This window comes from Pelecanus crispus, chromosome 9 (genome assembly GCF_030463565.1).
Source record: "Pelecanus crispus isolate bPelCri1 chromosome 9, bPelCri1.pri, whole genome shotgun sequence".
In the NCBI taxonomy this organism is placed as follows: Eukaryota; Metazoa; Chordata; class Aves; order Pelecaniformes; family Pelecanidae; genus Pelecanus; species Pelecanus crispus.
Window position 1 is genome coordinate 24,357,400 of NC_134651.1, and position 27,035 is coordinate 24,384,434.

General features: G+C 47.7%; 1 protein-coding gene across 1 annotated transcript; it reads left to right on the forward strand.

Moving 5' to 3' along the window:
• Positions 1-24,912: 24,912 nt before the first annotated feature.
• FOXL2 (forkhead box L2) lies at positions 24,913-25,830 on the forward strand. Its single transcript, XM_075717020.1, has one exon. It carries the CDS (start codon positions 24,913-24,915, stop codon positions 25,828-25,830), a length of 918 nt encoding a protein of 305 aa, XP_075573135.1.
• Positions 25,831-27,035: the final 1,205 nt, after the last annotated feature.

Genomic DNA, 27,035 nt, shown 5'->3' on the forward strand with positions numbered 1-27,035 from the left:
ACATCTACGTCACTTGCAGAGAACTGTTATCCTCCCTGTTACTCGAGCGTCCCGTTTTAGTGCTCCTCCGATTAGGCTCGGGTCTTTCTAATGTTCCCATACTCCCTGTTAATTACATGTGCGGTGTCTGAGGAACTTCCCTGGAACTGCCTGGGAGTGTCAAGTTCAGCTTTTGTGTAAGCACTGGCAGGCGCCGGCAGCAACTGGCCCTGGAGCCGTTTGGAGCGCTGCGATGTGTGGATGTAAGACATATGGCAGGGAGGAGACACGGCGATACCGTGGAGGAGAACCTCCACAAGTGAGCCTGTGGTGTAGTGCTGAGCTCGGCTGCAGCTGGGGAGAAGAGGATTTTGCCTTTCTTTTCAGACCCTGAGTCACCCCTGCAGCTGGCTAATTTTTCGTTCATAAGAACGAAAACCTAGTAAACCAAAACAACAAAAAATAAAAGCTTCTAATGCACAAAATTGTTCCCCATATACACTCGATATTCTGTCTCGCTTCATCTTCAGTGCTTTTTCTGCACTTCTAGAGATGTTTGTGATTTCCCTGATTATGGACAGTGTTATAACTCAAGTTGGGTGATTCTTTTCCACTTGCTATTATTATTCTCCAAAAATGCAAGTTCCAAAATCTTTTACTAAATTGAAATCTTCTAATGAATAAGGGAATCGATTTTTTAAAAAAAAATTTCTTGCAATATTTAAATAAAGTTTACATTTCTTATTTGAAAAGCTATTTTTTATTTTGAAACCCAACATTTTAATTTCGATAATGCTATAGACTGGCAAAAAACCACAAAATTTAATCAAAGTTTCACTTTGGGTCAGACAAAAGGATTTATTTAACCCAGTTAAAAAAAACAAAACCTCTGAAAACAGAGATTCTTTTCTATGAGCACTGGAAAAAAAGTGAAAAATCTATTTATAAATTTTTGGTTTACTCAGTGAATGAAACTTCTTTTGTTCCAGTCATCGATTTCTGGAGCTAGTGAAGTGATAAATCTTCATCCAGCTTCTGTTCAAATAATTAAGACACATTTTCTGTATATTACGTTTCCTGGTAATATGATAGCTTCATTTTTACATAATGCTACTTCAGAATTTATCAGACTGGAGGCAATTAATTCTGATATAATTATTTCTTAGTGACTGGAGATCATTAATAATTGCACAGACTAAAAGGTAAAGTTCTTCAGAAAGCAAGGATAGAAAGAATACACCAAAAAGATTTTTTTTTCAATTGCTTTCATTAATAAATACTAATAAAATAGAGATTCACACAGAAACTACATGTCAAAATAAGCTCTATCCTCGTAGGAGTGGGCACTGACTGCAGCGAAGGTACGCTGATTTACACCACCTGACAAGCTATGGAGATTTTTAAAGATCTCTACTGCAGCAACAGGGACGTAAGCCGCTGTCTGGTATAAATTTCAAGCAAATAAATTGTATGCATGAATAAATCATAACCATGCAGGTATCATGTAGAGCCCTCGGCTCTACCCATAGCCTTGCTAAAGTCTGTACAATCAGTGAGCTGCTTATTAACTATTCTGTCTCTCCTTATATAATGTCTATCTTCAGCACTAATTGCTAAGTTCACGAAAGCCTCAGAAATACCTCTAGTGATCAAGTACTGATTATACGCTGCACATGAATTCAAAGGTCCTGTTCTATAATCTTTATTTGACTTTGAAATGTGCATACCATTTCAGGCGGCTTTTGAGTTTAATGCAATCTGTTTCCACTGAAGGCAAGCAATACTGGAAATATGATTACAATAATTGTATTATGAACATGGTATTGTCATGATCAAGTGAAGGGCTCCAAAATGTAACGGATAAAATTGTAACTTTGACCTCCATCTTTTGCTTAAAAACTTGATACAGTTCAAATATCACTCTGTATTAGCCTCGTTAGCGCAAAAGCAGGCCTAACAGTTCAGTCCCTGCTCCCATGAGTCACTTCACAGACAATATTCATGTAAACAAGAGCTTGTGGGAGGGGAGAAACAGGATCCATCTTTCGATGTCGGTTTAGAGCATAAAAGACTAAATCATGCTCTGTCACAGCTCCATCAATTCCCCAGAGTCAGAGCAGCAGACAGTTCGATTCAAAATTCCTGTGTAAACACACCGGGGCAAATTCATGGTGGATGTAAATTGTTGTAACTTCCTCGACGTTGACTCACTGAAACCAATGAATTCAAGGCAGTTTACGCCACATGAGGATCTGTCCCCTTCATTAATATTTATGCAATAAATGAGAAAGTTGTAGTAATTTAAAAAATATTTTAATATGGTGTTCCAAATCATACAGAACATGGTAGACCTCTTCTACTTTGTTTTCTTATCCTCTTACTTCATTCAGGTCCTAATTTGAACTTCTCAGCTAAATATGGAAAGAAATGTGTAAATTGTACCAGTCCTGCCATTAGCTTCACTTTGCAGAAGTGCCATTGGTACAGGCTTCTGCATTTATTTTGGGTGGAAAGTGTCTATTTAAATTGTGAGATCAATCATCAAATTAGATGTGTGACTGCACACATCGTTTCAGTGTTTATTTTCTTTTCTGGCACACTTGTGGCTCTTTGGGTTTGAAGAATGTAACTCAATTGGAATGAGCCTCAGTGATAAAATGGTCATCACATAAGATGTCTTTGTGTTGTTTTGAAATGTACTATTACAAGGCATTTTAATAAACTTTGTTTTTATTTTCCTTGATTAATAACACATTTGCTTGTGAATTTTCTGGGATGTTTGATTCACAGTCTTTCCTTTCTGTTCCTTAGAACTCCTTGGTGGCAGCAGCCTACAGGAGGCCTTGCGGGACTATCCCATGGCGATCTGACCTGGTTCTGGCTTTGTCCAAGTAATTTTAGTCGCACTAACACTTTTGACCCCTGGTGTCATTGATAAGCTCCAGAGCACCGAGTGCTGGGTCAAAAAAGTTTTGAAAGATCTACAGAAAACTAAATGCTTAAAGCCATGTGATTGATATTTATTTGTTTTAATTACAAATATAGAAAATAACACTCTGTCATTTTCTCTTCTCTTTTCTGCATACTCGTGCAGATGGAAATGTCGTGTTGTCAGTAGATTCATTACTGTATTAAACATTGTCCACTGATGTAAAGGAAGATAGTTCTGTTTCAATCTTCTCTGTTCAATAGCTGACATGATTTTTACTACTTCCTCAGCTGCATGATATAATAGGAAAGACATTGAGCATTGTGTAAGGCATTAAGCAACAGCAGTTGATCACTTGTACTAATAGGGTTTCACTATAAAATACCGTGATCTTCTTTTGATTGGTGTTTACCTTTCATAGAATTGTTTGGTTGTTGTGGTGCTTGAGTTTAATTTCTTTTTTTTTTTTTTAAATTGAAACTGGCTTTTATCTTTGAACTGTTTTTATAAAGTAGAAAACTGTGTTCCTTTGAACTCATCCTCTGATGTCATAAGAGCTGGGAGCTGACAAGAATTAAGCTGTGAAAATACTGACATTTAGAGCTAGGTACCAGCATGTACTAAAATACAGTAACGCATGTTGCGTTCAAGAATATTTTTTAACACACAATAGTGTGGCAGGCTCTTTGGTTTGAACGCCTTTGATAAGTGAAATTAGCACACTGTTTTTCCAGTCTATGTATGGTAAATTCTTTTCCCTTTTGGGGTCAAAAAATATAAATATTAAAGAAAACTCCAAGTGTCACTATTTGCAAGGTTACAATGTTTGTTATTAGAACTGTGGAATATATTCAGTCTTTTAGGCAAGATAGTATGAGGGACCCATGAAAGGACAGGAAACATCTATATTTGCTGGCAGAATGCCTATATTAAACATATTGCTCACAGTGCCATCCTGATGGCACTGTGGGGAAGGACAGTTCAGCTATGCAGTATGAAAACATGCCATCATGTCTATTTTTCATAACATAGCATGCGTAAGTCAGTCATGAGTTTAAGTTAATTAGATGAGGTTCTTTGCAGGAAGCCAGTTCTGTGGACAGCTAAAAAAACTGAGGATGTTCAGTGGAATTAGGTCCCTAATCTTAATCCCCTCCCAGGAGAAGCAGCAAAATGCAGGAAGCACTTTGCACAAGGCTTCCTCTGGGTCCCCCAGAGATGTCCCACAGAGAAGCCTGGTTTTAATGCTGCATTCCTTAGCACAAATAAGGCACAGCTTTACATTGTTACTTGTGCAAGACTTTGAAAAGAGACTCTAATTGTACACTACAACATAGGTATAGTGCAGCAGTAAGGACAAGTACTTTTTCCCTTATACTTTTATTTTTTTAATACAACAGGATTTTGCCGTACATGAAGACAAAGTGGACTTTTGATCTTAAGTAGCGTGAGAAAATTATATAATGCTGTGCTTACTGAAAAGGAGGCTGAATTTACCGCCATTTATTCAACCTATATAGTATCATACCAGTCCTCTAACTGTTGCTTGTATAAACAGTTTTGATTCCATCAGGCAATTTCACCGATTGTGTTAATAGAGATTACTCTTCCCACGAGTGTACAGAAAGCTTGGAGATGCTTTTAATCTCCCTGTTTGTCTTATCCAAAGAAAAAAGATCCAACCAACCAAAAAGCCCCCAGCTTCTTGTTTTTTTGAATCTAGTCCATAGCTCCTGGAACTAACTAAAACAAGAGAAAAAGAAATCCAATGCATTTGTAAATTATTCCAATCAAGAATAGCAGATTTGGCTGGCTGAGGATGCCTGGGCTGCATATGGAAGCAATTTGCCCAGCTCCGTCCACTCTTGTCTGACCCAGCCGAGTGCAGGCTGGTCCCCAAGGTCCCTGCAGGACAGTGAGGAGGGTGGATAGCCTGGTCTCCCTGGGGACCTTTGATGTTAGGTGTCCCTCCGGTAGAGCACGGATGGCCTACTTCCCTTGCCTTGGGAACCCCAAGGGCCACCGCAGCGCCATCGGAGCGCGGGATGTTAGGTCTGTGCTGCCCGCAGGTTCCAGCCCTGTCTGCTTTGAGACAAGGGGAGCCTCCCACCTGCAGCAGGGATCTCGTGTGCTCGTCACCCACATACCCAAGGTAGTCCCAAGCCCTTGAGCTTAATCTGAGAGGCTGTGGATGCAGACACATGAAGGAAAGAGCAGGGCGCAGCAACTGGAGAAAACTGGTCAGTGGGCTGAGCCACGCAGCACAGAGGTGCCCTTGCACAGAGCGAGGGTCAGTAGCACCGATGGGGCCCCTTAGGCTTTGCCTCTTCTGTGTAGGCTGTGTTGTAGCAGTGTGTGAGCTGCACCCTCTGTGCGTCCACACAGGAGCATTATGAAAAGTAATGCCTAGAAACAGTGCAAATGTGTAGGTATGAAGTAATATGGAGGGTGTATTGGTGTTTGTTAAGTAGAACTAATCATTTAAACAATAATTGCACAACCATTATCAGTCATCTTTACCAATTGCTTCTAGCCAAAAGCAATTATCTCTGATAAAGATTTCCGCTATTTGGAGGCAGGTCTGGATCTAAAACCACAAAATAAAGTGATTATATTCAAAAGAAACTGTTGCTACTGAAAGAGCCTACAGAAGGAGGATCTGATGCAGTATTCTGCTCTTGTTTCATGCCCGATGTTGCTGCTTATACTCATCTAGAGCGGACCCGGCTCTTGAGCTGTACTCAGCAGGAGGACACAAAGGTGCAGGGTATGCTCATGAAGGTTTCCCACCCCTCCATCTCCATCCTCCTCCCCATACCACCTCATCAGACTTTTGGCCACTCTTTTCTCCCCTGGTAGATTAATGCAGGTCACTTGAAAGAAAACACTGATAAAGAATGATGTTCTATTAAACATACTTTATTTTCTTTGAGTCTTTAATTTTTACCTTGATTTTCTAAAATTTTATGTCAAAATAGTGTGAAAGACAGGAGAAATTTTCATCTTTTTTCTCTGAAAACAGAAAAAAAAAAAAGGAAGAAAATGCCTTAAGAAATAACCAAATCCAGACAGATGTACATTAGCTTTGAAAAAGGAAAGGCAAAAAGAAAACAACTTGCAATATGTTTTTCCAGAAATGGACTATTTGGAGGGAGATGAGTTGCTTGGTTAGAAAGAATGAAGGATGGGAATTATTAGGAAAGAAGAAACTGGGAAAAGGAAGGTTGGAAGAACGTGTGTGAGGCAGGAGAAGCCTGTGTCTCTGCTACCCTTTCTTTCTTTGCTACTCTTCTCCTGAGAATTAGGAAAAAGGATGAGAGCTTTGTATGTGAGCTGAATTTGTGTTTAGGTGTATGTTGAGAGTATGCAAGTATTTAAAGCTGGGAAGAAACACCTAGTATCTAAGCTGCGTGAAAATAATCAAATCCATTTTGCACTCGTATGCCACCTCAGAGAAGGTTATAGCAGGGAACCCATTTTCTCATTTCATCCAGTGAATCTTCTGGGGTGTTTTCAGTGTTCCCTGAGCTACACATCCCACTGCCTGTGCTGGGGTCTGTGTTCTTTGGACATCCAAAATACCATGAGAATCCTTTCCTAGTGTTTTCTATATCACAGGTGTGGCCTTTAGACTTTTCTTGGTAGGAGCATAGTGCCATCCAACTGCTGCATCTTTCTAATACTCTGGGGAGTTTTAACATAGTGAGGAGGATTCTTGGACACCCTCCTCCAAAAACCCAAAGCTCTGTTACTGGCAGAAGGGGTGCCACAGGCTTTGTGGGTGTCGAGCTTGGGGATCTTCTGAGCCTTCACAGCTCCTGCTCTGGCAAGATCAGACCTTAACTCGCAAGTCATCAAGTATTAATCGCTACTAGTGCACTCAAATCATTCCTCTAAAATCATCCCACCTTGGTTCAACACTGCTATTTATTTACACCAGAGGTAAATTTGTGCTGAGCCACTAAGCAGAGGGGATTTACAAAGTAGGAAAAAAGTCTGCAAGTTGAAATGCAACCTCCTGAGAGGTACAAGCTGTCAGGAATCCTGTCCTCCATTGCAGCGGGTGCATGCATTACATTAATACATCACTTGTGCATAGTGAAGACATCTGTGGGGGAAAAAAAGCAGTCAAGGCAGCTAAAGAGCATTGCTCTGAACGTGTTGCATCCCAGCAGGGAGAACTGGCTTGAGTCTTGGCTCGTGGAGGCGCCTCTGGGGACTGGTAGTTTTTTTCTTTACAATTTGAAAACCTGTACTGTGTAAAATTGTTTAATACTTACTATTCAATTTATTTTAAAGTGGATAATCATCACTGAGCTTTAAATACACAGAGATTGTTGTTGGAGCTACAGATTTTCTTTGTTAATACTAACATTAAATATTTATTCTGGATAAGAATAATCTAGTAATATGGGGAAACACCTGTGATTGAACTGCTGCGATAAGAATCTCTATTATACACTTCTACTGCCAATATTTTCACAAACCTCACTATATTCAGTGGTAAATAATTTTAATTCATTTTCCACTCCTTTTGTCTCACAAATTTGAATGTATTTGATGCATGAATCTTTACAATAGGTTGTAAACCCCGATTCATGTCTTTAAGGACCTGTACTAAATTGTTTAAGGAGTTCTGTCTGACAGAAGCCCTTTTTTTTGTCCAGCACTAATTGGGTGATGATAATTGGGTTGGTTTAGGAAACACCAGAGCAGGAGAAGGCAGCTGGAGACAGTGTGTGAGGAAATCCAAAACCATGCATAGATTTAAAATTTTATGAAGCTACAGCAATACACTGTCTCACTTCAATGAGTATTGCCAACAGGCAGTTCCTCTCTGTTTGCTTTGACAGCCCCTTTTGTGCGGCTTTTTAAAAGCTACACAGAGGATAAACTTTTTACTTGAAAAGTGGAGAATTAAGTGATATGTTTTTCCTTCTGACAATAATATACTCAGGGAAACTGATGCTGAATACCTTTGTTATATGTATATGAATGTTAGGCACTTCATCTAGTGTTATATTTTTCAATGGGAAATACCTGATAATTGTGGGTTTTAAATGTCTTACTGACATGCCATGCATAAATTTAACTGCTTCAAACAGTATTTTGCTCCAAAATTACTTACGTTTTTTTAAAAGACCCTCTTGAGAAGGGAATAGTTTTGTGGCATTGATATTTATTAAAAAAAAAAAATATAACCTTTTCACACCCAGTTGTCATACATCCTTGTCTTACATACACGTAAGCATCTGATTAGGTTCTTACCCACGTGAAACTACTGCACTTCAGTGAATGATTCTGAGCTTTGATTTTTGTAGAAATAGTAATTTCTTGTAATTTTACTTGCTGTTAAGGCCCGTGTAAACCCAGACTTCGTAAAGTCAACAGTAAATTTCCACTTGCTTTAGTGAAGCTGAGATTTCTCTTTCTCAGTGGAAAGAGAAGTTTCTCTTTCAGCCTTGTACAAAAGCCAGAGGTAGCAAGCAATCTGTCAGAGGAGTTTAAAGCAAGTGAACTGCAGTCCCAGCTTGATTCATCTGTGTGTGAGAGACCTAGAGAAACTGTGTGAGATGAAAAGAATCTCGTTCTTTAATTTCTGTCCTTATCTGAAGATCTGCTTGATCAGGAACTACCCACATCCTGAATTATTTCAATCCTTAAAAAGCAATTGCAGTTCACATGAGGGGTGACGTTTCCAAAATAGTCAGCGCCGCCCAATTCTGGTCCCAGCGCTTCCTGCATGCGTGTCTAGGCAAGAGCCATGTGCTTTCAAAAAGCTCAAAATCCACTTTCAAAAGTGGATTTTGCAGCAGAGCACGTTTAACCTCAAACTCAGATTGGTGTGAGGGCTTTGGAGTTACAAGCATGTCTCCAGCCTTTTCCCCTCTTGCGCTGTTTTGTGCTACTACGTGAGTGCAACATAAATAGAGGTACTTGCTTCCATTCAAGCAGTTTAACGCCCACTGAAAATAGCTTTGTAATGAAGTCCCTGCTTTGAGTAGGAGTACAGTTTTGACAGCAAAGAAACTCAGTGCTTCTGTTTTCCATATTCTGTTAGCTGAGTAATGATCCCAGGATGTATACAAAGCACTGAAAGGCAGCAAAAACTACTTTCATTATAATATAAGCAACAAATAACATTTCCATAATAATTTCCATTGCATTTTAAATGGCTTTTTGAGCAGGTTGCATTTATTTGAGATAAAAGAAATGTTATATTGCTGCTTAACCTACAGATGCTCTTGTTTTGTTTCAGTTTGTCTTAATACCGATTTAAAGGCTCCAGTGAAGTCTTTCTATAGACTACTGAATATCCAGGAAATGCGGTACGCCTTTTCTTCTGGCTTCCAGTTCTGGTTCTGTTCTTTTAAAAAAAGCTTGTCTAGCTAGAAAACAGTTAAGAGTGCCTTTCTGTGTATCAAGTCCTTCCTTCACCTACTAAACTGTGTAGTAATTATTATTCTTGTAACTGATAAGTCCAGGCTCTGGGACAAATATTTTCTATTGTGATTATTTACTCCAGAGCTGTGGTGTCTGTAGTTGTAGCCCTGTTCTCAAGTGAGGAATAGGCAGTTGAAACCTAATATGTAGATGAAATCTAATAATAGCATGGAGGTGGTTCTTTTCCAGTTCACTGAATTACGCTGCAAATGGGCTTTAAATAGTTAAGTTGTCCTATGAAAGCAGTGGAATGCAATGGAAACAGAGTATCAGTAATAGCTTGTCTTTCTATGGTTTTTGCTAAAGACTATGTAAATTTGCATTTTTTTTTTTTTTAAACTATCGTAAAACAATAAACAATGAAGTTAGACTCACACAGACAAAATGTGCATCTTGTTTTGGAGCTCTTTTTCTGTGTCAATAGAGGGCTAATCTTATTACTGGTCAAATTATAGCCAGGTCTGATGGAGGAAGGACGGTAAGAGTGTTCACACAGTACTTAGGACAGCAGTAGCAGCAAATGAAGGGCACCACATCTTCGTTCTGGAGTGGGAAGTGGGAAATAAACTGGGTTACAGAGCAACATCTAGATTGTGGTGTTCTCCAGGTGTCATTGGTATACTCAGATATGGGTGACAGTTCCACATAAAGGAACATAAAGTTAAAATCAGCTCCTTTTGAGGCCTCGTCTAGAGATGTGATCCAGGTTTACTTTGATTATGTTTCGATCTGAAGAGGGCTGTGAGGACGGCAGCAGATTACAGTCACGTTTCAGAGGAACCTTCTACAGACTCTGTTCTGCAAAGCTGTCTCACTGCCTGTCGCACCAGTAGTGTGCTGTCTGCTTTTGCAGTTTACTATTGTTAATACAAGCAAGTATGACAAATACTGAAGTCTGAATAAATAATTTATCTCCCGTATACCTTATTTAAGCTTTTAGGCTTGCAGTATTTCACAATAAGAGCTGAGGGTTTTCCTGTTAATGTGAGGTGTTACAAGCCACCTAAACTTGAAGCTAGCTGGCAAGTAATAGACCTTAATCAACACAAACCGTTTATTTTTAAGCAACGACTGGGAAAAGAGAAGCGATGAGAGATGTATTTTTATTATAAATAAAAATTCCAGCCACAACAAAAAAAGCCTGTAGTAGCGAACTTAGTACCCTTAAGTAACTGTCAAGGATCCATACCCATAGGCCTGTTTTCCTACACCACTGGTTCCAGACAGACAGGAGGAGGATGTCCGGATCACAGCTATCACCAGGTAGAAACACCCACATTTGCACCTGCTTTTGTCTTGACTCTTGCAGTCAGACCTGCCTTAGGCATGGGCAGCACCGTCAGGCAGGCAGTGAGCTCAGGGATGGGGCAGCAGGACCCCGGTCATCCTCCGCCTCAGCTCTCCGAAGGAGCAACTGAGCCCCCCGTCCCGCTGAGCGCCAGGGCCACGCTCCCCTCCGCTCCCCTCCGCTCCCCTCTGCTCCCCTCCGCTCCCCTCTGCTCCCCTCCGCTCCCCTCCGCTCCCCACCCTGCTGCTGCGCTGCTGCGAGGGCTGCGGACTCCCTTAAGCGCACCTCCTGCTCTCCTGGGCTCTGGTGGTGCTTGGCAGGGCTCAGATAGGTTACTTTATTCTCATTATTTTTATCTGATTCTTTGGGTGACAACATTCAGTTTTACTTAAACTACTGAGAAGCCTGGAATACCTGCAAACACTTTCAGGCGCTTGTATGTATTACACTGGGGGCCAAATACCTGCGGGGGAGCATTCCTATTTGACAAGTTTCTTGCTGTTGTACTGACATTGGCTTAAAAACCCAGCACATTTTCAAAGCTTGCTTGTAGAGCCTTCATGAAGTGATCTGGGAACATTTGCTGGTATTAAACATTTTCTTTGTTTAAAAATGACAAGTTTACTTATCCGAACTCCTTTTTCTGTGTTGCCTTAGCACCCATTTACATAGGAAAGCTTAAAAAAAACCCCAACAAATTAAGTGAAGATGTGAATTTAGAACAAATTACTTTAACAGCATTAAAATACTGTGTAGGAATTCTTTTTAGAATTTGAGTGCTCTAAACTGCCTTTAACTTAGTTAACTTGAAAGCCTCTTGATTGTGACTAAGTTGGGGACTGAGGACAATTAATTAATCCACTTTAAAAATTAATTCAGTGCAATTTCCTGAGTGTGTGTCTGTAGGCAATCCTGAGTAATACAGGCTGCAGAAACAGAAACTAATATGGATTGCACGTTCTTTCAAAGGACTTTGCTTCCCATCTAGGTCTGGTAACAAGTAGCTAAATTTGAAAAGAGCTCAGCAGTTTAGATTTTTTTTTTTTAAAGATCTGTTTCTTAGAGTCACAGTGGTACCAACTGAGTGCTGAGCACTCCTGAAAATGAATGAAAGTTTGTGCCTATCTGTGTGTGCTCAACTCTTTAAAATCTAGTCCCGAGCTCTTTAAAGTTTCTGCAGTGACTGTGTCGTTGGAGAGGTGGGTTTGTTACCGTCCTCTTATATAGTCTCAGTATCCTCTTAATCAGATTTTCATTAAGCATTTCACAAAGAAAATTAAAGTTCATTAGAGGTGTTGTTCATGTCAGCCTTCACAACTATTTCTGAGTCTTTTTTTAGTCTAATGCTGTGGAATTTTGAGAAATACTGTGAGCTTTGTAGTAAATCTTCAAGGGAAAATTCTGTTGGCAGAATGTAAGGCACATACCGATCATCAGCGATAGATGCTTCTTTGGTATAATCTGTGCTGACCTTAATAATACATAGAACATAGCTTAGCAGCATTTGTGATCATAAACGCTGTAAGCTGTGCATCATGGTGCAGAAGTGTTGTATGCACAGTTTCTTCTCCAGTGACTGCTGAGAGCCTTTGAAATTCTAATGTATCCTTTTCCAGTATAGAATGTAATAGCATCGTTGTTTAAAAAAAAAAAAAACAACACTTTTTGAATTTATACCAAGTATTTAATGGCAAAATCACAATTTTTTATTCCACTTAGCAATTTGGCAGTGGAAAGGCCCTACTGTGTTCTTTCTTTGAAGTCTGAAAAAAATCTGGCCTGGGTTCGTTATTTGGGGAAAAGAGATTTGCCTTGTGCAACAATTATTCTCCTAATGCCACAGGACACTCCGGGTGCATTGTGTTTTTCTGACACAAACATTTAGCTCATCTTTTGTTTTTATACCAATGGCTACTCAGATGAGACTTGTAGAATTTGGAAAGAAAAGGAAAGTAGCTTCTAATAAGGGATTGTCTTCTCATTAGGCCTACTGATTTTCCAAAAGATTTTGCTTTGTGTAATGCATTATAATTATATGACAAGAGAACAGTGGAGAATATGGCATAGCATTTCCCATAGGTTTCCTTTCTGAGATAAGAAAGATAAACATTCTGCTTTGCTTCTCCAAGAAGGACAAAAAAAAAAAAACCCACCCTTTGCAGTTTCCTGCAAGGCAGTTGGATGTGAGCTACTTTCTGGAGCTGAGGTTTTCCATGCAGACAATGATCCGTGTCATATGGGGAAACTGGATGTACAAAGTAAGGAAGCCCCCTGGACTGAGGTGAGTGTCCTCGGCTTCCTGAGAATGTGCCTTTTCGCCCAAGGGTCCCTACGCACTCACACAGCTTTATCTGCGCGGCTCCCCAGGGCGGGAGAGCGGCTGTTTATTTTTCCAGGGTGCTGTCTGTTCTGGGGGAAACAAGGGAGGCCTTTAATTGGATCTCTCTTTTGTTCCTGGGTTGCTGCGACTTCAACGAAATCAGGAGGACCAGGAGCGGGACCGAGGTCTGGTTTAGGGTATGCGTAGCTTGACTCTAAATGACCCACCTCTGTTTCAGGCGTGACACCCAGGCCAGGGAAATATTTTGCTTAGGCTGGCTTTCCTAAAGCAGGGAGAGAGTCTCTAGTTACAGAATGAAGCAAGCAGCAGCGATGCTTTCCGTTTGCTCCACTCTCTACTGCACTTCTACAGTCTAAATTGTGCAAAAGGGGAAAAAATACCTAGGCATTACTTTCCCATACTAGCTGGGAAGTGTGTGCTACAGTTCCCAAAAAGCCTGGGTGGATAAGAGGTTTAAAAGCTTTAGAAGGGTTCAACAGGAGAAGCTGTAAAATTGCAGTAATGCTCCCAGTGTTAGTGGTTAACGAGATAGCGTCAAGCACAGGAGGATGACCTCCTCGATAGCTTCAGAGCTTTGCAGTTCCCTGCATTTTTGCTTTCGTTTAACTTTCTCATTTGTAACTTCTTTTATTATTCTCAAACTAAGTTTTGTAATGCACTGACATCTGCTGTGTGTTTGACTAATGCAGCCACTAAAGAACTGAAATAAGCCTTGCAGCCTACGCGTAACGGGACTCAAGCAATAAAATTTAAGAAAAGGGGGAAAGGCGAGTGGGAGAACCTGGTAGCTTATATCAGAAGTTGTACAAGGAGGTAAGAGGGAGCAAGCCACCCTGCCCTTAAGGATCTTATATTATAATTGTTTTATTGGAAGAAATGGCACAAAGTAAGCTGATTTCAGTCATGCAACCAGCAATTCTATTGATTGACGATAGTTATCACCACTTAGAAAAAGCTACATTAGCCAAATTTTTCCTTTTTTTGGTCTAATCAGGGTTGTGGTGATGTGGCAGCCCTGATGTGATGGACATATGATCCTGATAAATAGCTTTTCTGCCAATTTTCACAAACACTGAAACTGAGAGGAAACAGAGTAGCTGAATAACCCTGCTATCTGCACAAAATATTATTTACAACCGTTCTCCGAGATGGGAGCAGCCTCTAACCTACCAGCAAATAATTGTAGGTACTATAGCAGGAGCTGCTGCACAGTAACACCACTTTTAAAGTAGCACCACTTTTAAAATACTAGACCAAACTATAAAAAGACTCTTCCAGGTAGATAGCAGCAAAACCTACTGCTGGTCTAAGGCTTCCCTGAAACATTTCATCTGGTGATTGATCTCTGGCTGGGGTGTGAGGCAGTGGGGAGCTCCATGGCAGCGTGGGACAGTCATACCACGGCTGTCTGTGGGCTGAAGGTAAAGCCACAGATGGCCTGTGCATCGCTCAGACCCAGATCCCAGCCTGTGCTCCTGCCCAGGATACATTTCAGCTGAACACTTCAGAGACCCAAGGCAGTTCTAATCAGAAATCTTTTATCAAAACAGTTTTAAATGAGAAACTAACCTTTGCTCAAAGGAATAGCTAGGCAGTTTTGCTTTTTGTCAAAAATTGACCATATTTCTAATGAAACACTGAAGCCAATCTGGGATTTTTGGTTACATTGTTCAGCTGAAAACAATTGTTTATAAAAACACACCTTTTTTTGAGAAACAACATGTTTTACTAGCTTCAGGGAAGAATCTCTTCTACAACAAAGATTGAAAATCTAACAGTCTCTCTGAAAAGAGGACAGCCTCCTAGCAAATGCTTTCTCAAAATACGGACTTCCACCAGCTCCATGAATCAATGAGTTATGAGGTTGTCCCTCACATTAGTCCTTCTATAGGTAACATTAAGGTGGTAAGTCTCTGAGGCAGGCCAGATCCTATGCATAGACACTTGAGCAAGAAAGGATAGATGGCCTTACTTTTTTTTTTTTTTTTCTATCCCAAAGCTGGCTGTGAAAACTTGTTTTGTAAATGTATAGTTTACTAGAAAAACTAGGCTTCAAATAGGTCATAAAATGTAGTTTCTCCTTTTGTTAATTCCCAGCTAGTGTGCAAAATGGCTGCAAGGCCATGACAGTGCTGGATTAACACCTCCCCCAACAGAAAGAACAGAAAAGTACCTTTTCGTTATGAAGAATCTTAAACGGTAGGGGAAATCCTCCCCTTGAGATCAAGAGGGAATTTCCTTTTTAGCTTCAAAAGAACCAAAATTTAGCTTTGTATTATTTTGAAAGTCTGTTTAAAAGCCCTGGTGTTTCTATCACTTTGCAGTCTTCCCACAAGCAGGGAAAAGAGATACAGCTCTTTACATCCTTATGTCAGTTTTACAGGTCAGTAGATGGTTTGCTCCCGGGGTGGTACTCGGGCACATTTCTTCAAGGGCATGTAGTATTAAATGACTTTCTCTCATTCTTTTTTTTGTGTGTTTCAATGGGAGCAATGCCTTCCTTGAAAGTCTATGCTGAAGTGCCCTTCATTCATTATTTTTAATGCTTCTTATGGTCAAGCTGTAAATACCACATTTTCAAACTGAGATGTGTGACATTAGCAATCATGATCAGTATTTAGACACATGAGTTCCCAGGTGCATTTAAAGATATTGTGTATTACCTAATTCTGAGAAACCGCATGTACAAAAATGTGACATTAGATGACTAGTGGAAGATCCAATAGCAAGTAGCACTCTGCTTTATGCCTTCCAGCATCGATGCTGTTTGTAAAATACTTGAAGTGCCTGAAATGTGACATGCTGCTTAAATGCCATATGTTATTCCAATCATAACATCACCTAGTGGAGACTCATGCTTTAAGCAGAGTTGTTTTGAAAGTAATTGCATTTTGTTGTTAAGTAACAAAGTGCTGTTTATATTCTGAACCCTGCAGTGGGAATCATGACAATTCTTATAAGCCCCGAAGGTATTTATCCCCTGTCACACCCATGTCTTTGGTCAGAGCTCTGTAGGAGCTGCTCTGGCAAAGGTCTCTGGGAGATGGGCTGAGCCTTTGAAACTTATGGTGATCCTCGCCCTTCCCCTTTCCAGTCAGCACCATCTCTGTGGGCCATGCCGGCCAGCCCTGAATCACGCCATCGGAAAGATGTTAGTGTGTCCTGACCTCCACCTGGAGTTGTTGCTGTCTGACCAGGTTGTGCTGGCTGGCTCTGACAGAACCTTTGACTTGAACTCTTGGGTCACGGGGTGGAATGATTTGTGCCTAGCATAGGTTGGACTCGCCTGTGGGGCTTAACTTCTTCCGACAGCTACTCTTATAATGGGTGCATTTCTTTCATTTGTTGCAAGGGATAGCTGCAAAATGGATTAAAAAAGGAAAACGGGTTAACATGAAATTATATGTAAGAAAACAAACTGTAATAAAATGAACAGGCTGAACTTTCGTCTACATCTCAACTGGATTTGAACCAAGCCCCTTCTGAGAATCTAAGAAAGTTTGGTTAATTATTTTTTGGTTTGGTCTGTTCCACATTTCCTTGCTCTCACTGCGACCAAGAGCATACTGGAAAACTGTGAGCAAGTCTGATATGCTGATGTTTCTGGCCAGGTCAAAAGTAGGACAGGCTGGAAATGTCATGCAAACTCCCATGTTGGTAGATTTCCAGTTCAGGTTTGCATACTTAGAAGGTTGGAATAAGATTGAGATAAACAAAAAGACCTTGGGGGGATTGTACAGACAAAAATCAACTTCCACAATTTAGGTGGCTGAGCTTAAACTGAAATATTCAGCAGCTTCAAGGTTTCTGTTGTTGCTGTGAGGGGAAATTTAATGTTTTGGGATTGCATTGTGCTTCCAAGCCCCCTGTTGGTTGGGACAATGCAGGGACTTAAAAGATGTCTGAGGGTCAAATCCACCTTCCACTGGCACCACAACCTATATCTCCAATGAGTGCATGCTTTCAAGTTATGCATTCAAGTTCCTGGGGGACTGTATGCAATCTGAAGTTGACTTTGGCTAAAGCTTGGCTCTTTTCCTCCAGAAGGAAGAAAATCACTTCCATCACATCACTTTTAACCTGATTCTCTAGAGGTCGTATGTGGTTTGATCCAACAAAGCAGATTTGTTCTCAGATCAAACCTAGTTATATAATTTGCAATCTTAAAATCTTTTTAGAAACATAGTAGTTACATTTAAAATGAAACAATCTTGTGCTTCTAATTGTTTTAAAGTGCAGCATGTACTCAGTAGAGGCACAGCTAGTGTTGGGGGAAGGTAGATTGTCAAGTGCACCAGTTACAGCTGGGAGCTTAGAAAACAGAAATGGCTTTATTGTTCCAGTTCATGCAGGCTGTACGTACATCAGTGTGTCAATGCCACGTATTCCTCCTGAACATGGGCTGCATCCAACGCTTCAAGTTTTTGAGAGGAGGTGGATGCAGTTTGTGGGGGCATGGTAGTCCTCTCTCATGTCACTGCTCACCAGCTCTGCCCTCTGGATCTGGCAGGGTGTTCTCAGAGTGTTTCAGCCAGGGCTTCGGTTCAGTAAGCAGATGGGGGAGAAGCTTATGTTTATATGGAGTTATTCGCAAATGGTTTGTATAGGTGACGTGTACCTAGACTCCAGATGTGGACAGTCTATTGTAAAACAAAAGCACCCTGTTCCTGGCTAACCTAGCCCCTTCTACAAGTTCTGGAAGACCTTGGGACATGACTACTTAGCTTTAACCAAGTCCAACTGCTTCCAGTTGCTCAGAAATGGAAAAGGAGCATGACTTACATGTTCATAATGCAGATAGAAAAATCTGAGTATACATGTGGATTTTATAGTGTGTTGCTATATCGGTATAGCTTTGCTGCCAGGGCAGCACCTCCCCTGCAGGAGCCTGCAGAAAGCGGACAGAGGGCACTGAACATGCCCCACACAAATTCTCAAGAAGCTGCTAAAGACAAAACTTGAATTCACAGTACGCAGATGTGCTGCCCGAATTCAGTGGCCTGACTGAGTCACCACGAGCTACTCACTCAAACTAAAATCAGCATAGCTGCAAACATGTGGAAACATGTCCCCATCTGGCCAGGTCTGATGCAGGAGTGGGAGCCCCCGGCATGAGATTAAGCATGTGTATCCCCGTATGCTGTCACAGCAAAGCACTCCCGGTATGGACACAGCTAACTAGCAGTGTCAACTGCTAGAGCTTACTTCAGCCTCATGCCTGTTGTACAGGCTCTCCAGATTAAAACAGCTTTGCCGCTATGACTGTCTCTCTAAAAGGGCTTTATCAGGTGAGAAACTGCTCTTCTCCCAGTCGCTAACACTGCAGTTATGTTGCTATATTACACTGGCGGATCTATGTCTCCTAAATTTAGGAGTTTCAACTCGTAACCTGAATAATCTTTTCAAATATTGTTTCCTCAAAGTGGCAACGTCCCAGACCCTGGATGAAAATAGACTTGAGTGGATTATATGAGTTCAGAGAGAATTGCAGCTATAGTTTGGGATCCATGTTCTCAGAGAAGTAATAGAAGACAGAAATTTTCTTTGATGTCTCTGGGTTGGTTGGAAGAATTTTTTCTTGAAGGCTCTTTTTTCAAAAAAATCTGAAATTTGTACCATTTTCCCTGCTTGGATCTTTAACAATGTAATTTTTGAAACAGCCTAAACAAGCATGCAGATTTTTTATTACCTAAAAATGATCTCTTAAACAGTGTATCTCTGTAGCAACAGTGCGAGAAGCCTGCTTTGGCTCTAATTTTGTTGTACAATGCTATTAATTTGCAACCTCGGGGTGATCTGGACATGAGTGGACTTGTACCGTTCGGGTTTTTTGTTCCTTTTTTTCCCCCCACCCATGCTTTGTAGAAAAATAAGCATCAATTTTGAAGTGCTAGAAAGAGCAGCTTGCTTTGGAAGTTGTCAGACTCTGATACAAATGATCTTTGCTTCGAGCTTCCTAAAGAGACATAATTTCTCCTCTGTCTAAAAAGAGGAGGCTGGCTTGTTTGTTTTTATTTGCAGCATTCGGCAGCATTGCTGTAGGCCACTAACTGCAGGATGGCAGTAACACAGGATTATCCTGCAGAGCCGTAACTAGTGAATCCATAACAGCCAACCTGAACTCTGCTGCGGGCTGCCATTTAATACCACAAGAAACTGTTTGCATTTCATCATGTAACCGGTTGTGTGAATTCAGGAACCTTCCCTGGATCAGGCTGTGTTTTCAGATGAAAGAAAGGAACTACCAAATGGTAGAGTGAAATATATAGTTTGTTTTCCTGTAGGCCTGTCCTCTAAGCATAAACAAATATACTGTAGTGAAGAATCTGTCTCAGGCTACAGAAAAGAAACTGAGTAGAGAAGAGATGGGAAGTAGGAATCTAAGAGGGAAAAAAGCTGGGGCTGCCTTTTCTCATGAGGTAGATTTATTTGATATCGAGGCAGAAGGAACAGGCTCAAAATGAAACGGGACAGTGCAAAGTACCTTCGTAGCGTCAGCTGAAGGGGGAAATCTTCTCTCCTGATCCTGAAACCTTTCCCTCTAAAATTCCCGTTGGAGCAGGTATAGAATTTGAGCCCATTTGTGACTTTTCCCTTAGGCCCTGTTAGATGGGCTTTTATTCAATGTGATTTCAGTCCAGATCGTAATAAAGTTGCTCTGTTCCTCATGAAGCTCACATTATGGATGTACAGCCATCACGGTCTATGGACTGCTTAGTTTTTCCTGTAAAAACAGAAATCCTTGTACGGCTGGGAGCTTGTAAAAACAAGCCTGAAGCTACCAGAATTTTTAGCTTTACAGTATAAACGAGAAACTAAATTCTCCACGGCAAAACATATACGCACCTATATATGCTCAAGGTTTTGACAACGGGACTCATTCATGCAGAAGACGACACTTTCCAGGTGAATATTCCCTTGTTCTGGCATCACACGCCAAGTAACGTAATTAAAGAGCATTTGTGAAACGTTCGGGACTGTGCTGCTGGGAATCCTGAACAGACGGGAAAGTAGGATCGTGTGTGTTTGTGGTGTCCCTAGATGAGCGAGGTGATCTGCAGGCCAAGCGAGAGGTGAGGTTCTGAAAGCGCAAGCTTATTCAAGGCAGAGTTTAGGGTCCGAAGGGAGTGACACGCATGCAACTCTGTCTCACGGAGCGCTCGCGTTGGAGTTGCAAAGGTTATTACTCCTGGTAGCCAGCGCTGTGCAGCTACTCAGCACCTCCAGGATCGAGCCTCTGCCTTCAGGTGTCATTTAAAAAGGGGGCGAAACGGGCACTGGAGAGGGAGCGGGGCGGCTGCGGGCACCTCCGCACGGACGTGGGGCGGGAAAACGCCTCCGTCTTCCAGCCTTTTAATAGATTCAAGCTGATGAATTGCCACTGAGGCCAGAATATTTTATTTCCCGCAGTACGTTTCGTTAATTCTCCTGAGCGCCGGCGTGCAGGACACGTGCCGTCTTGATATGTAACCTTATTTTCCTGTGTTTGTTACGGGAATAAATACTCCGTGAACGTAAAGACTAGTGGCATTTGGGGAAAGAAGATAGAAAAGGGAAGAAACTAGAAATGCTCGAAACGGCAGCGCGGTGGCTGCCCTGCGCCGGGGGCGCGGGTGCTGCGGGGACCGAGCGCGCCCGGCCCTGCCCGGGTCCCGCTCGTCGGGGGAACGGGGCTGGGCACCGGGCGCGCCTGGGTCCGCTTTTACACCCGTGTCCGTGCCGCTCCTGCGCCAGCCAAATTAACGCGGGCGAACGCGGTTACCGTGGCGGCGCGCTGCGGGCGGGAGCGGTGCCGAAACGTGGCTCTCGGGAGCGCTGGCCCCGCGCCCGGCCCGGGAGCGGAGGCGCCGCACGGCGCCCGCGGCGGAGCGGGAGCCGCGGGGCAGGCAGGCGGCCCTCGGCCGGCTCTCGGGGCGGGAGGAGGGAGCCCGGCCCCGGCGCCTGCAGGCGGCGGCTTGGCTGCGTTGGCCGGACGGGAGCGGGGCGCTCCGAGCCGGGGCCGGCCCGGCGCTCCCCGCCGCAGCCACGGTTTCTCTCCAAGAGAAAAAAAAAAAAAAAAACCAAACAAAACAAAACAACAAAAAGTGTTTGGAGGAGGGAGGCTGCCGCATTCTCAAACAAACCGACCCCAAACCTTCCAGGTAGAAATCGGCTCTGCTGCCTGCACGGGGGTGAGTAGAAAAAAAAAAAAACCCACTCGAGCTACTCGAGTCTTTATCAGCGCCGTAGCAAAGGCACGGCTCCCGTGGGAAGCCTTGTCCGGGCTGCGGGGCCAAGGCGTGGGGGCGGCGCCCTGCCCCGTGTCCCCCGCGGCGCTCCCCGGTGCCCTCCCGGCACGGCACGGCACGGCACGGCACGGCGGGACGGGGCGCGGGGGTCCCGCCGCGCTCCTCGGCGCAGACCCCCGTCGCTTGCCGTGCCCCCGCTCCGCACGGCGGTTCCAGCGGCGGGGACGGGCTCAGCCGCTCCTCAGCCGGAATACCGGACTCGGGGCCGCCGCGGAGGGCCCCGTGCTCTGTACGGGAAAGGGGACCCGGCCCGGCTCGGTACCGGGGAAGCAGGGCGAAGCCCCGATTTGCAGCCCCTCTCGGGGCGCTTCTTAGCGGGGTTGCGCGGCCGGGGCTGAGCCCCGCTCTGCCCGCCTTCTTCCCGGCTTCCCTGCACCGGGAACGGGCTGGCGCCGGGGCCGTTCTGCCCTCGTGGGAAGCAAGCGAGAGCCCTTTCCCCGCCGCCCCGCAGCGTCCTGCGGTGGGCTCTGCCCCGCGCCGCAGCGGGCCGGGGCCCGGGCACCGGCGCCCTGACCGCCCTGCGCCGCTGGCTCCTCTCCTGCCGCCCCTGCACCCGAGGGCGGCTGCAGGCCCGGGCCGGGAGCAGCTCCGCTGCCTCCTCCTGCACCCGCTCTGTCCGGTTTGGGCTCTGCCCGGCCCCGGCAGCGGCGGCCGGCGGGGCGCGGGCTCGCCCGGGCGCAGCGGCGGGCAGCAACCGGCGGGTCGGGCCGCTCCCCCGGGGTCCTGGCGGGATCCCCCCCTCCTTCACCGGGGAAGGGCTCGCCGCGCCCCTCTGCTCGCTGCCCGGCCCTCTCACTTGCATTCCCTTCGCTGCGACATTTCTGGGAGCGCCGGCAAGCCCTCAGCTCTCCGCTTGACTGCGCCTACAGTGTCCAGGCTCAGCTTTAGCGGCGGGCTCCTACGCTTTCAGGTGGTTCTTTAAATGTCCCAGGAAGGGCTTCATTAGCGCCGGGGAGAGCAGGGAGCCCGACAGCGCCTGCCTGCCCTGGCTCAGACGCTCAAGTAGCCGCACACGGAGCTGCGCGCTCACCTTTGCCGCTGCTCGGCCCGATCGCCGCTCCCAGCGCTGGGCTGAGCTTCTGCCCCGGTGTTCATCCGAAATCCCCCTTTGGCGGGGCTGTCAAAAAAAAAAACCCAGACGAGCCCCTGGGCTGTCAAATGTCCTCTGCGAGCGAGCGAGCCCCGGCGGGGAGCCGCGCGCCCGGCTGAGGGGCGAGAGGGAGGCATCTGCCATTTGGGGGGGGGGGGGTGATGACACGCGCGGCCGCGCTGCTACACCTGCACCGGCGCTCGCCGCGGAAATGCCGGCGAGGGGGAGCGCCGGCAGCAGCATGGGTGGCCGGCAGCGAGAAGCGAGCGCCGGCCCTGGGGAGCCCGGCAGCCCCGGCCCCGGGCACAGCTGGCTCCGGCTGCCCCGGCGCCCTGCGCGGAGCCAGCGGCCGGGGAGCCGCCGGGGGCGGCCGGGGAGGAGGAAGCCGCAGAGCGCCTGTCCCGGGGGCCTGGGCCCTCCGCGGCTTCGTTCGCGTGCGTTAGGGGGGTGCTGAGGGGGCGGCGTGCGCTGTTCGGCGGCTGTGCGCGGAAATACAGGGGGCTCCTTCCTGTCACCAAATTTATTCGGTCCCGGTTTCGGGTATGCGTTTCTCCGCCGTTAGGAGAGCAGGGATTCGTTATACGGCCGTAGGCGAAGACGCAGAAACGTGTTGTAACCGAGAAGTAAAATAAGATACAGAAATACAACAGCTCCCCGAAGGCGAAGGGCTATTTTGTTTCCCGGTTAAAATAACGTTTTGTACATCTTCGACTGCCTTCACCCACAAACAGCCTCCCTCGGGGAGGGGAGCCGGGCCCGGCGCGCCCTTGGCCGGGCAGAGGAGCCAGGGGGCCGTGCCGGGGGTGCCGAAGCCCCGGGGCACCCCGACGGGAGAGGCGGGCTGCGCCGGCCGTGCTGTTCGAGAGCTGCCAGCCCCGCGGGCTGGCGCTCGGTTACGAAAACCGATGGAGCACGTAAAACCCGCGGGGCGGGGAGCAGCGCTGCGCAGCGGCTCGCGTTCGAGAAAGGCAGAAGCGAGTGTGAGGGGCCGTGAGCCGCCCGCCCGCGATCTGCGGGCGCCCAGGTGTGCGCGCAGCTTCCCCGAGGGTCGCTTCGGGGCGGCCCGGGAGGGGAAGCACCGAGCTGTGCTGGCGTACGGGCGGGGGGTCGGGTCCGTGCGGGCGAACCCCGGGAGCGGAGCCGCACCGGCAGCAGCGGGCTCGCTGCGGCGCCGGGCCCCCAGGGCCGAGCGGCGGCCGCGGGTGGGGAGCGCAGGTGGCCCCGGCCCCGCGGAGCCCGGCCCGGCTCCTGCGGCTGCCGGCGGCCGCCTTGTGTGGCGGCTGGGGCCAGGGGGACGAGCGGGGCCAGGCCGCCCCGCTGCCGAGGGTCGGGCTGAAGGCTCCGTTAGAAATCAGTGCAGAGCATCCTCCGTCCGCCTGCCCGCTTCCGTACCCGCGGCTGGAGCAGCCCCGTGTGAGCGACTTATTGTTACACGACGCCTCTTGTGCTCGGGCCAGCCTTTCTGAGACTGCCTTTCTGCCGCTCGGGGAGGCTCTACCCGAAGGCACGAAAGGGGAAGGAGACGGGGAAAGTCGCTGCCACACGCGCTGCTGCAGGAACCGTGTGAAATAAGCCGGAGCCCTCCAGGGGAGCGAGCAGGAAAGCTGCCCGGGGTGTCGTCCCCCGCCTCGCCGCCCTGCCCCGGCCCTCGGGGCGTCTTTCAGCCCCGCGGCCGCGCCGGGCGCCCGTGCCTGCTTTGCGGGGAGGGAGAAGGAGCGAGCCGGCAGCTCTTGCGCTCTGCCTCCTCGCACGTAAGGGCTGCAAGAAGCGACTTGCAGGGAGCGGCAGCAGCCTCCCCGCGCTCCCCGGGCGCGATCGCTCGGCGGGGCCCGGGGCCAAGACATATAAACGCGACCGCGTGTGCGGCTGGACGTGTGACAGCCGCCGGCGCAGGGGCGAGCGCCGCGGCTGCGGGCACACCCCCTCGCACCCACCGCCTCCGGCGCGGCCCCTGGCCGGGCGGGAGGGGAGCGCGGCGCCGCGGGCCCCGGCGGGGTCCCCGGGAGGGCGGCGGGGGCCCGCTCAGCGCCCCCCCCACACCCCCCCCCCCCGCCCCCGGCGGCGCGGCCGAGCCGGGGCGGTTCCGCGCCGCTCCGCGGGGCCACGTCGGGCCGCGTGTGCGCGGGGCTGAGCGCGGCGCCGTGACTGCGGGGTGAACTCGGCCGTGCCCAGCGGCTCGGCGGCGATAGGGGAGCGGGCTCCTGACGAAAGCGGAACTCGGCCGGGCCCATACAAATCAGAAAAGAGCCCGGCCGCCGCGGCAGAGGGGAGCGGAGCCCGCGGGGGCAGGGACGCCGCCGCCGCCGCCGCCGCGCTGCACGGACCAGCGGCGCCGCGAGAGGCGCCTCCCGCTCTCCGTCCCGGCTTCGGCTTCGGCCCGGGCCCCGGCCCCGGTCCCGGTCCCGGTCCCGGCGAGCGCGGGGCGGGACGGCCGCCGGCGGCGGGCTCCGCGCACCGCGCACCGGGCAGCGCTCCACCGCACCGCTCCGCACCGCACCGCACCGCACGGCGCCGCGCCGCGCTGCGCGCCCCGGGCGGCGGGCGCGGGGCATCATGATGAGCGGCTACCCGGACGGCGAGGAGGACACGGTGGCGCTGCTGGCTCGCGACACCGGCGGCAGCAAGGAGCCGGAGCGGGGCAAGGAGGAGCTGAGCGCCGACAAGGGCCCCGAGAAGCCGGACCCCTCGCAGAAGCCCCCCTACTCCTACGTGGCCCTGATCGCCATGGCCATCCGGGAGAGCGCGGAGAAGAGGCTCACGCTGTCCGGGATCTACCAGTACATCATCAGCAAGTTCCCTTTCTACGAGAAGAACAAGAAGGGCTGGCAGAACAGCATCCGCCACAACCTCAGCCTCAACGAGTGCTTCATCAAGGTGCCCCGGGAGGGCGGCGGCGAGCGCAAGGGCAACTACTGGACCCTGGACCCGGCCTGCGAGGACATGTTCGAGAAGGGCAACTACCGCAGGAGGCGAAGGATGAAGCGGCCCTTCCGGCCGCCCCCGACCCACTTCCAGCCCGGCAAGACCCTCTTCAGCCCCGACAGCTACGGCTACCTCTCCCCGCCCAAGTACTTGCAGTCCACCTTCATGAACAACTCGTGGCCGCTGGCGCAGCCCCCCGCGCCCATGCCCTACACCTCCTGCCAGATGTCTGGCGGGAACGTCAGCCCCGTCAATGTGAAAGGACTCTCGGGCCCGGCGTCCTACGGCCCCTACTCGCGGGTACAGAGCATGGCGCTGCCCAGCATGGTGAACTCCTACAACGGCATGGGCCACCACCACCACCCGCACGCCCACCACCCCCAGCAGCTCAGCCCGGCCAGCCCCGCGCCGCCCGCGGCCCCGGCGGCGAACGGAGCCGGCCTCCAGTTCGCCTGCGCCCGCCAGCCCGCCGAGCTGTCCATGATGCACTGTTCCTACTGGGAGCACGACAGCAAACACAGCGCCCTGCACTCCCGCATAGACATCTAGGGAGGCTCCTGCCGGCCGCCGCCGCAGAAATGCCCTTGCCCCGGCCCCGCCGCCCCTCTCCGACCCCGCCGCCTTCTCCTGCGCTCTCGTCTCTCTCCTCCTCTCTAGCTGCCGGCTTTCCTCTCTCTGTGCCCAGTCTGTTGCGGTGGGAAAGCGGGAGCCCCGCTCCGCGTGGAGTGTGAGCCTAGGAGCCGTCCCACGGCGAGGAGAAGGCGGTGTGGCCGTGGGAGCTGCCCCAGCGGGGCCGCGCCGGCTGCCGGGGGGGAGCTGGGATTTGGCCGCTCGTTCCTCTGCTCCTGCCTTTGTTTGTGAGGGTTGGGGGGGGGGGGGGGGGGGCACGTAAGTTAGATTAGGCTGTTTAGCCCTCAAAATTCTGCCAAGTTATAATTCGGCCGTAATCTTTTCGGGCTCAGCCTTGGGGAGAGCGAAGCGGAGCCTGTAAATAGCGGCGGCATTTCCACGCGGGGCGGTGCGGGGCCTAGACACTGCCGTGTGCCCGCGCTGCTCGTCCTCTTCATCTTCTCTGTCTTCTTCCTCGGTCTGCAGAGCACTGCGCTTTTTCCGAGCTGTGGCTTTTCGTCAAAATAGTACTTACGTGGGGACTGCTGTGACAGCAGGAGATGTGCGATATTGCTGGTTATTAGAAACCCACAAAAAAACCCGCCAGGGTCACTCGTGAAACGTTTTGGCAGCGGTTGATATATTTTTTAAAGGAGACAATGTCCTCTGAGGTCTTAAAAGTAATTTTATACAGGTCTAAAAAAATATTTTGATGTTATAAGAACAAAAAAAAAAAAGACGGTTTCCTATAAATTGGAATATTTTTTCCGTGTGCGTATTATTATTATAATGAAAGTTTAAACTATCTTCGTAATTTTTGACCCCAAACCTACTCCAAAATGGATTTTCCGGTAGGTTCTGCTTTTGAATGCTTGCCCTTTTTCTTAAAACGTTTTGATCCTTCAATTTTACCTAGATTAATGTGGAAAAAAAAAAATAGCGTTTGTAATACAGGGGCCAGTTCATAGCGGTTTTATAAATGTTTATGTAAGCTGATAGATGCTGTGGCATAGTACCATTTTGGGACCAACTTTTCTAGAGCGAACTAGCACTTTTATTGTACTTTCTAGCATTTTAAAGTCTCCAATAAAACGCCTTTCCTTCTCTCCATCTCGTTGCATTTCACTCCGCTCCTCCGCGCTCGG

What these genes read in the sequence shown, in the direction of transcription:
- FOXL2 (XM_075717020.1), top strand. Translation starts at nt 24,913, where the DNA reads ATGATGAGCGGCTACCCGGACGGCGAGGAGGACACGGTGGCGCTGCTG.